The 11,130-nt window shown below is 45.5% G+C and overlaps 1 protein-coding gene across 1 annotated transcript; it reads left to right on the top strand.

Moving 5' to 3' along the window:
- Nucleotides 1-5,577: 5,577 nt before the first annotated feature.
- Nucleotides 5,578-10,292, top strand: miip (migration and invasion inhibitory protein). Its single transcript, XM_083669230.1, has 9 exons — nt 5,578-6,111; nt 6,329-6,546; nt 7,134-7,236; nt 7,538-7,649; nt 8,060-8,139; nt 8,395-8,521; nt 8,907-9,003; nt 9,188-9,322; nt 9,503-10,292. Exons 1-9 carry the CDS (start codon nt 5,754-5,756, stop codon nt 9,635-9,637), a joined length of 1,365 nt encoding a protein of 454 aa, XP_083525356.1. The 5' UTR covers nt 5,578-5,753; the 3' UTR covers nt 9,638-10,292.
- Nucleotides 10,293-11,130: the final 838 nt, after the last annotated feature.

The raw sequence follows: 11,130 nt of genomic DNA, 5'->3' as shown, positions 1-11,130 counted from the left end.
TGATCAATGTTCTCTCTCTTCCTTCTACGTCTATGGGGTAAAGGAGTGTAGACTGCATACAGTCCTCGCTCTGCAAACTCGTGTCTTAGTGTGTTCCTGTGCCTCCAATGCGATCATTAGAGATGTATTTGCTGTGGTAAATGTAAGGCAGTGTATTTTTGTGCCCGTCCAGGCCGCGAGTAAATACTTCACTGTCTCAGTGATTAGAAGCTTCGGAAAACAAGCTTTGAAAGCTTTTTAATTAGGCTGTTAGAGGTGAACTCATTTGATTTACAATCTAGCATAAGTTTGCTAAAAGCCGGAAACCAGAATTCTCGTTTGAGCTTCTTTGTGCTTGGAAATACAAAGAGTACTCAGAGGGGAGGATGGAGAGGGAGGTTGAATTATGATGACCAGTTGTGTTTAATGAAGACCATACAGTATATGTCTTTCTACATGACAAATCATAGGGATTTGATTCCTGGTTTCATATTAACATACTGTAGTGGTCTCCATACATTTGTGTTTACTGTTATTTGAATTTTGTGCTGTTCTAGTTACAGCATTTAGATAAATATAGATATATTTTTGCAAGACTAATTTATCCCTGTTTAATATTTAATTTCTCATCCTGGCTGTTTTTGTTTGTTGCTGGAAACCAATTTTCATGAGCCTATGGTTTGGTTATGGTTGTAATCATGACAAACAGACTTCACATTTTCTGCCTGCATGTCTGTTAATTACCTTCCTGCAAAAAAAAAGATTACCATATTTAGGCCTCTCATTGCATAACTTTCATTCTTTTTGGATGTGAATCCCATTTAGTCAAGCTGTCAAAAAAACCCGATACCATCTCACATCAAAGACCATTAATTCAATCCAACGTTTTTTAGTTTTTTTTAGTAGCCATCTTTGTCTCTGTCAAACACAATTCATCCCTGCAGACGAGTCAAAACAAATGTGTGGTCTTGGTTACGTAACGTCCAACGGCTCCGTGATATATGGAGCTGGGTGATATACGGCGCCATTGATTCCGGTTTGACAGGAACGGCCGGGGCCGTCCGTCTGTCTGGTGTGACGGTGTGAGCCGTCCCCACAGACTGGCTGTCAGGATGAAAACAGCCTGCAGATTCATTGGCTGCTCTTCCTTACCCTGGTCCCTGACACTGTGGCCGTGCCGTGCCGTGACTAAACCCCCGACACGGGACGTAGAGAGAGACAGGGCTGGGGAGAGGCTCTGGGCTGGGGAGAGGTTCTGGGCTGGGGAGAGGTTCTGGGCTGGGGAGAGACTCAGGGCTGGGGAGAGGTTCTGGGCTGGGGAGAGGTTCTGGGCTGGGGAGAGGCTCTGGGCTGGGGAGAGGTTCTGGGCTGGGGAGAGGTTCTGGGCTGGGGAGAGGTTCTGGGCTGGGGAGAGGCTCTGGGCTGGGGAGAGGCTCTGGGCTGGGGAGAGACTCAGGGCTGGGGAGAGGCTCTGGGCTGTGGACCAACTCAGGGCTCCACATGTAGCAGCCAAGGTACCATTAAGCTCGTCAGCTTACATAAAGGGCCTGTACCGCATGGATCTCTGGCCAACCGAAACAGATCCCCCCCTGGCTCCTCATTTCCTAGGCTAGTCTAAGTCTCTCTGGGCTCTCCTGCCATTCCTTATTCAGTAGGAACTCATCACTGAGGCCCTGTATAGGTTAAATGATGGTGTTCTGCAGCCTCGCTCCATGTGTTAGACTCTCCTTACGTAAGTACACTTTGTCTGAGCAGTGTGTCTTTAATGTCACCATTCTCACTCCAGCACGACCCCTTGAGCATAATTGCTTTGATGATAAGCTGCTGAAAATAACAGGGCATTTGCAAAAACAGAGGGTAGTCCACTTGTGAAAGGCATGAAATAGCCAAGATAACGTTCAGCTACAGTGTGTGTGTGTGTGTGTGTGTGTGTGTGTGTGTGTGTGTGTGTGTGTGTGTGTGTGTGTGTGTGTGTGTGTGTGTGTGTGTGTGCGTGCGTGTGTGCGTGCGTGCGTGCGTGCGTGTCAATAGCTTGCTCCATTATTAATCAGCATATGATGTAACACAGCTCATAATTATACTCAGAGCCATCCATCTATGTATGGGTTTGATGATGGTACTTACTCTTTTTTGCTGTTCTCTGTACTCACTTATTATTCTGTCATTGTTACCAGGGCAATACGAAGAGACGGCTGAGGTTCACCCTCCCAAGGTCAACCTCTCCTGGTACAACAGCTGCATAGCAGACCCACCAAACCACCAGGCTGAACGACCTGTTGAAAGCTTGGAGGGAGAACACTGTGCTTGACGTTCAGTGTCAACGCGGCATGCAACCGAATGCGCTGCCCGAGCCCTCATGCAACCTCTTCTCAGCCTGGTTAACTGTTGACACTCACGGTTGCACAATCAAACACGGTTCTTGGATGGATGGAGTGAGGTAAAACAGAATTGATCCGGTCCTGCTAAAGGGTACAATTTAACAAAGGGGAGTGTGTTGACTTATTGACTTATGAACCCATTTTGACTTTGTAAAGAAGAAGGAACTCAAAGGAACTCACAGCAGGTGTGTTCTCCCAGCTCAGGTGGATGTTGATTTATCTGATACCAGGGGAGGCTGGTGGAGGTAGGAATCGGAGAACGGGCTCATCGTCATGCACGGAAAGGAATGAGGAACGTGTGTTTGATACCATTCCTCATTCCGTTCCGTGCATTACACTGAGCCCGTCCTCCGATTTCTACCTCCACCTGCCTCCCCTGCCAGGTACACTGTAATAGTTTGAAATGAAAACAACCTCCAGTCTCCTTGTTGTTGCCTCTGTGCATCGCCGGCCTCTGTGCTGCTCAACTGAAGACTGACTGTCTCTTGGCTCCTGCCTCCATCACCCAGTGTGATCTCCCCACCTGTCCCTCAGGCTGTGGCAGCGAGGACAGGTCTCTGCCTGTACCGGGCCTAATCCTCCTTATCTTAATGGCATCCCCCTGCTATCTGCTGCGTGGCGGGAACAATCGACCCTCTGTGTCCCTTTATCAGCTGGACCACCGCCCCCCCTTCAATACCACTCTGCCACCTGCTCTGGCAGGTATCCCTTCTCCATCTGATCCTATCGCTGCTCTTCTCTTACTCTCCGTCGCTCCCGCTTGCCATGACTTTGCTGTGCTGTGTGCATATCGGGGCGTTGTGTCAGTGGGAAAATATGAAGAAATGTCACTGTCACGCAACAGGTCAACTCCCTTTTGATATATTGTTTTGAGAGTGAGAGTTGAAACTCGTGTCATATTTTAAAGATTACGAGGTGTCGAGAGACAGAGAGACCTCTGCCTAATCTCTATTTGTTTATCTTTTCTCTTATGTAAAAGTGTTGTTGAAGTGTCACTCAAACCGTTGCCCTTGACACCCTCAGCACATCAGTCCTGAGGAATTAAACGGCAATGAAAATTCACTTCTTGACACCTAACGGGGATTTAGAGGGACGGGACTGACTGTTGCTGAAATAGGAACGGGTCCAGGCCGCAAACGCACAACGTGACTGACACGCACTTGAGCTGTGTTTACATTGGCGTTGCTCTATTTTCCTTCGCATATTCTGCAAAACGCTCAGTCCCTCCGGTTCCACTGTGACGACTGCAGCACGTAGGCCCACAGTGAGGATCTCAGGTCAGGGGAAAGGGGAGAGAGAGAGAGAGAGAGAGAGAGAGAGAGAGAGAGAGAGAGAGCTGCACATCATGAGGTCCCGCCGAGACAAAGACCCACAGTAAAACCCTAATGAGATCACATATGTGAGATATGGATATAGATTTCAACGTTGCAGGAGCCTCTGAGGGAAATGTAGCAAACTTAATCAGATCAGCCCGAACACGGTGCCCAGGGAAGTACTTGTTGAGTGAGATGTATTTCCTATGTTGCGATTGTCTTACTGTTAGGGGTGTCCTCACAGGACAGGGCAGACAGACATATGAGATTGGTGACATTAGAGGTGATAATCACATCACCTTTTCACCCTGAGTGAACAATCAACAATGGCTGTCTCCAGTGTGTGGCTTAATTCCATCAGGGGAGGCTGGTGGAGGTAGAAATCGGAGGATGGGCGGGCTCATGGTAATGCATCGAATGGAATGAGGAATGTTATCTCATTCCAATCCATGCATCTGATTTCTGCCTCCACCAGCCTCCCCCTGAATTCCATGTACATTTCAGCATACGCAGGGGACTGAACTGGCTAATTGGCTAATGCTAATGGAAGGTATTAGTTCCAACTCAACTACGTCTGTCTCAATATAACTTACCTTCTCGAAGCTATTTTGAATATGACAGATACATACAGTATCACACTTATTCCGTATGCGTCGCTTTAAAACTCATTGGTCTTGCAATGGGTTGAGGAAAGCCTTTTTAACAAGTCACACATCGCCCTCTGCAGGGTACGCAATGGATAGTGTTGGAGATATGGATGAAATAATATTGTTATTATCCTCCGGCTCACCCTTATCTAATCCCCAAACAAGCTCTCATGTGTTACGGTCCCACACTTACAACATTGATGAGGCATGTCCACTACCGTCCTCCCCTTAATAGACATTTTATGTACCTGTGATAATCAAACAAGACAAATTAACTCGTGGCGGGTTTTTTTTTAACGAACGGTCCCATTTCCTCTTAATAATGATATGTTTCCAAACCTTCTGTAATTCCACTCTTTTTGTTGTTGTTGTTGTCGTGTACGTTATCAGTGCTTAATGAGCGATGAGACATTCTGGCAGCAGGCAGTAATTGCCTGGAGTCCAACAGTGGGAGAGTAATTACTGGGACACAGAGGAGTATATGACTTCATGACTGGCACCATTTAATGATAATGAGGTGCAACTCCACAGTACTGTGGTCAGCTAATCACACTGAACTGGCTGGGACACCTCTCAATGCAAACGAACCGTGACTGGAATACAGAGTACCAGCTCGCCCACGCAGCTCAGGCGCGGCGCGGCATGGGGACCATGCATATCATTACGACTCTGACCCTCTGCCACCTGCAGAGCCGTGATTAGTGTCACCGCGGATGGGCAGGTTTAATTGTAGGCAGACTAATCTCCCCCTGCCACATGCAGGCGGTGAATACTCACCGACATCTCAGCCCTTTACTAGCACTGATTGTCCTTTTAGAACGGCATAATAGGAAAACATTGTTTTGACCTTGTTTTTCAAAATCACAATTATGCAACCAACAGACGTTGAATAACTGTTGCCATTATATAATGTACAGTATGTCCCCATAGAGAATCAGTGGGGGAAAGCATTTCCCTAGATGCCTACAAAAGGCTTTCAAATCGTGGATTCTGGAACAAGCGTTGCGTCACTTCAACTACATTTGAATAATTAATAATGAATTCTGACATGATTGAAATCTCACATGTCAAAGCCAGCCATCTCCATGCCACAGTAGATGGTGTGTTTCATGCCACAGTAGATGGTGTGTTTCATGTCAGAGTTGAGATGTTTGGTCTCATTTTAACAACTCAGACACAGAGGGGCATGACGGGTAACTGTAGTCAACACTGGAGCCAATCAAACGCCTCGTAGCTGACGCGTTGTTATGGAGGTGAAGTCAAGCTGAAACAGGGGAGATGTAAACAGGCCAGTCGCTATTTCAGAGTATTTAAACATAGCTAAATCAGTATGTCACATGGTCGCTAGCTAGTTTGTTTGCTGCTTGCTCTATATTCAGTTATAAACGATTTCATGGCTATAACCAGCTAGCTAGCTAGCTCAGCTAACTTTGACGATGTCCTCGACTGACCGTCTGGGTGCCTTGCGGAAGCGCAACAAAGACCTGTTGCTGCAGCTGAAGCAACAGACTGAAAGACTCCAGAGTCTGTCAGGCACCAAAGGCTTTACAGAGGGAGCTGATGCAAATACTACAGCACAAGAAAATGCCATAAAGTTGTCTGCAAACGGCATTACATTGCAGGTAAATACGGTCCCTCTGTTGCCGCAGAATGAAGAGGACGCAGAGTCCATGGTAGTGACCCTGGTTGGTGGTGACCGTGGTCCTGCTAGGACGGCCCTCTGCAAACCTACCATGCACTTCAACGAGAGAGTCACTACTGAGATACAAGCAACATCCCCATTAAGATCTGGAGGTAGGACGGCCAGTTGACTGCAAATTCATACGAAAGCAAGCTGACGCAAGAATTTATGGAGCGACTCAATTACATGAAAAGATTCCCATTGAAATCAAGCTGTTTCTACCCTTCCTCCTAGTTGAGATTATTCTTATATAATGAAACGCGCTTTATAAATGTAATACATTATTATTGTTGTTGTGGTTGTTGTTATTATTATTCTGTGTGTCCTCAGATGAAGCAGGAGGATCTGTGACAGGCACTGTGTGTACGACCTCCACACCGTCCCTTACGGGAGCCAGACAGGAACACGGCCAAGCTGAGGCCGATCACTCTGAGTACAGCCGACAGCTTCGAGACAGGGGGAACGGCCGTCCCGCAATTCATGTCAGATCAATGGACGTTAGGAGAGCCAGCACAAGGCCCATTATCTGTACTCAACAGAGAGAACGGGTGAGAAATAACAGAAAGGGATGCAATGGATTAACAGTCTTTGGCAGTAATGAGGGGACAGTCATGTTCAGCAGGCCATTGGTTGTACAGCAGGGTAGGCTGGCGGAGGTAGAAATCGGAGGACGGGCTCATTGTAATGCCTGGAACCGTTCCTTATTCCATTCCATGCATTACAATGAGCCTGTCCTCAGATGTCTACCTCCATCAGCCTCCAATGTTGTACAGTATTTCCAGAAACATCTGTTTTGTTTTGTTTTGGGCCTTTTGTGGGTTATCCTTTTCTTCGCCACTAGATGGCGCTGCATCATCGAAGTGGAACAGTGTGCCACTGCTTGACTGGTTCTCACCTCATCACACACATATGTGTGCTCATTGTACTTGCTGCACAGTAGGCGTTGCTTTTGAGTTTGTATCAGGGGAGGCTGGAGGAGGTAGGAATCGGAGGATGGGCTCATTGTAATGCATGGAATGGGGAATGGTATCAAACGTGTGGTATGTATGCAGTCCAAATTAATTGCATTTGCTGAGCAGTGCAGTTGGCCTTTATATGTCCATGTCTAATGCTTGCCCGCTACTTGTGTTTGCAGAGAGAGGTGGGAAAAGTCACGTTCCATTCCCCTGGACAGGAGCAGATGTCAGCCTCAAACAGACATCACGTGCAGCCCCTACTGGGCTATGACTGGATAGCAGGTACACCAAGACATCTCTCTCTCTCTCTCTCCCTCTCTGTCTCTATCTGTCTATCTGTCTGTCTGTCTGTCTCTGTTATCTCTGTCTGTCTCTGTTATCTCTCTCTCTCTGTCTCTCTCTCCCCCCCCCTCCCCTTCTCTCTTAAAAGAGTAGATAGGTGGTATACAGTAGCAGGACAGCTTTATTCAGCCCTCTACACCAGCCACATGTTTGTATCGCGTTATGAAATCTGTTCATTTGGGTACCAGTGGAGCACTCTGTGTGAGTTGAGCCGCCTCCTCCCTCCCTCCTCCCCCCTCAGGGCTCCTAGAGGCAGAGAGCTCCATGACCGAACGGTCTGAGGAGTTCTTCAGCGACCTCCGCACCTTCAGACAGGTCAACAGAGACGAGTGCGTCCACAGCCAACAAGAAGGGTGAGTGCCTCAAACCTAAACCACTTCAACTAACCTAAACCACTTCGACTAACCTAAACCACTTCAACTAACCTAAACCACTTCAACTAACCTAAACCACTTCAACTAACCTAAACCACTTCGACTAACCTAAACCACTTCAACTAACCTAAACCACTTCGACTAACGTACACCACGTACGTTACAAACTAATAATGCACTTTCGTCCGATAATGCATTCAGAGCTGTGTATTGATATTCCTCAATGGAGGTGGTTCAGTTCAGTCAATAAAGGGGCGTTGGCTGAAATGGATGATCATTTTCTCTCTGTCTCTTTCCTCTCTCTCTCTTTCTCTTTCTCTTTCTCTGTCTCCCTGTCTCCTCTCATAATTCCTAGCACATCAATGACTATTCATGTTCCCTCTTTGCAGATTGGTTGAGGAGAACTTCTCACCCCCACCACTGTCAATCAATGAGGAAGACACAGTGGACACCATGGACACTCATCAGTGTAAGAGTACTACTAGCTTTTGCAGGCAGGTGTATTGTTAGAAATCCAATCAAACTTTATTTATAGAGCACAGTTCATACACGGTGCGCTTTACAGGAATATGAATAAAAACAGACAAAAATGAGACCAAACCTAAGAGGTGGTAAATAAAAGCTGAAATGTAATTAAAAAAAAAAAAGAAGAAAAAAAAGCTTTCTGAATAAACCCTGAACAACTAACTATCCCGTCTGACCTGTTTGTGTTGTCATGTTCCAGGTACGTTCTGTTACAGGATCAACAGCCGCCTGTTCCCCACGCCGCTTGATTCTCAGGAATCATGCCCTGTGTGTAAGATGCCTAAATCTAAACACCCCCACACTGCAGCAGACCCCGCCTTTATCAGGTAATGGACACGCCCCCACCTGGTCTCCTCAGCCATGTTTAAACCTGCTGACCCTCCCAAAATACAGCGCAATGGTCCTCTGTGGCTCAGTTGGTAGAGCATGGCGCTAACAACGCTTATATATATATATATATATATATATATATATATATATATATATATATATATATATATATATATATATATATATATACGGAAAAAATATATACTGGGACCATATATACTGAAAAAGCACTCACTGCAATGTAAGTCGCTTTGGATAAAAGCGTCAGCTAAATGGCGTATATAAACCAAAGTGGCTGTTATTAATAGGCTCCCATCCCAGCTAATACTTTGCCTTGTCTTCAAGAATCTGCTCTTGCGCTCTCTTGTGTTTTGGTCGCAGGGTCAGCATCCCTCGCTCCACCCTTCTGCCCGCGTACCAGTACAAAGCCCACCGCAGGTGCAGCTTCGACCCCTCTGACAGCCTGGGCTTGCCGTCGGTGAGTGTGGCCGACGTTTGTAAACAGCAAAATACTTGGCACAGCTTCCCACCATGTGGACTCTAACATACACCAGGAATCTAGAGACTGTTGAGTGTTCTCCGCTGTCCTGGTTCCCACCACGTTCCTGCAGTGGTTGTTTATTTTAGAACTTCCATATGTGGGTTTTTATTTTCCCCTCCAGCACTGTCTGTCTGGCATGTCCAACAAGGCCCAGAGCTGTGTGTCCCAGCCCAGCAGCCTGGATCTACGTAGCGCTCTCAGAACAGCGCCCCCCACTGGGCTCCCTCCTGCACAGCCTCACACCAAGGACCAGCTGGTGAGGCATCACAAGCTCTCCCATCTCTTCTTACAAACACATATGCTTGTCACAGAGAAGGAGATTGTGTGTGTGTGTGTGTGTGTGTGTGTGTGTGTGTGTGTGTGTGTGTGTGTGTGTGTGTGTGTGTGTGCGCGCACATTTCTAGTTGATTATTCTCCTGTTTTATTTCCCCGTCAGGATCTTTCTGTGTCTAGAGTGTCAGGCAGCCAGCGTTCAGACCAGCTGCTTAACGTGTCCCGCTTGGCCCGCTACCGATTCCAGCGCCTGGCCCCCAACAGCAAACCACCCAGCTCATCCTACCCTGTGTACTGACAAGCCGGCAGCACTGTAAAACCACCGTAACTTCATGATTTCGCAGTGCCAGACAGAAATGTTTAAAGGTGCAAAATCCGTAAGGTTTACTATGGATCAATGGTTATTACATACGGTTGCTATCTTTTTACCATCAGTAAACTGAGGACATGCTGCTCCATTGCTTAGGTTTTTGTTGTCATTGGAGATGTTGTAAACAGATAATTTATAGCTTTAAGTTTAAGTTGAATTAAACTAGTAATGTCACAGTATGTCACAGTGTCATATTATGACATGGCTTCTTTGATGGTTTTGGGTGGTGGTAACATTTCTCCAGCCTCTTACTCAATGTGGTCAGGTCGATCTGGCAGATTACAGAGTGGGAGTTTGATAATGATGCTTAAATTACCATCCATTTATATGATTTGACATTGTGCCTTTTGATTTTGTAAACAGTCCTTTTATTTTTGTTCTAAAATTACATAATGTGGTGTACATTTGATTCTAGTCTGTAGTTAGTAAAGCTGTTCACCTGTTTACATACACATACATACACCAAAAAATTGTGTATGACTCGTGTGAGATACCATCAAATTACATTGTCACTGTTGATTACAGTGTTGAAAGGTAAACCATTGAATGATTACTGAATATTAAATCCTTTCATGTGGTAACGGATGTTGATGTCTTGTTTGGTTTATGGTGATGATGGTGGGTTTTGTTGTGAAGACAGTAGGAACAAATATAGCTTATGGTTGAACATGAGAACAGGAAAAGAGCCTTTTTGGGTGTGTAGAATTTCAAATAACTGAAAAGTGCAGTATGTTCTACTCTATAAACCAGGAGTAAGGATGTGTGTTTCTGTGTGGTCGTCTGTGACTGGTAGAGCATGGTGCTAACAACGCTTAGGTTGTGGGTTTGATTCCTGCTGGGACCATATATACTGAAATGTATGTATGCCCTCACTGCAATGTAAGTCGCTTTGGATAAAAGCGTCAGCTAAATGGCTTATTATTATTATTATTATTATTATATTGTGTTTGTTTAATCTCTCCAGCTCACTTGCATCCTCCTGTAGTTTCCCTTTCCACTTGTTTTCTTTGGGTCATAAGTTGTGACATTCTTTTGCTTTTTAACTTCCTGTTAAATGTCCCTGCCAAGACCAAGTGGCACAGTTGCAGCTTGCAGGGTCAGAGGGTTGATATTTGACAGGAAACCGCAATCACGTACAGTGTGGCTTGAAAGTACGTGTAGTACCCTTGTGCAATTATAGATTTTTTTGTTGTTGTTTTTACCATGAAATGTTTATTTAATCAGAGCCAGACTTTTGATATAACAGATTTATATTTATTTATTTATATTTACCAATTCCATATGTTGGTTTAGAGGAAATCATGCGTGTAGTAGAAAAACTAAGTCTTTATTACGAATTGGGGTTTAAATAAAGATTTTAAGTTCATTTCAATATTTTATACAAAAATAATGACCATCCTTGTAGAGTTCACAAACTTTCA

The sequence above is a fragment of the Argentina silus genome, assembly GCF_951799395.1.
Source record: "Argentina silus genome assembly, chromosome: 4".
NCBI lineage: Eukaryota > Metazoa > Chordata > Actinopteri > Argentiniformes > Argentinidae > Argentina > Argentina silus.
The sequence above is the reverse complement of the archived record's forward strand: the minus strand, read 5'-3'. Positions and strand labels throughout refer to the sequence as shown.

What these genes read in the sequence shown, in the direction of transcription:
- miip (XM_083669230.1), top strand. Translation starts at nt 5,754, where the DNA reads ATGTCCTCGACTGACCGTCTGGGTGCCTTGCGGAAGCGCAACAAAGAC. An exon ending in GGGCTATGACTGGATAGCAG is followed by an intron (nt 7,237 to 7,537) that starts GTACACCAAGAC and finishes CTCCCCCCTCAG; the next exon opens with GGCTCCTAGAGGCAGAGAGC. An exon ending in CACCATGGACACTCATCAGT is followed by an intron (nt 8,140 to 8,394) that starts GTAAGAGTACTA and finishes GTCATGTTCCAG; the next exon opens with GTACGTTCTGTTACAGGATC.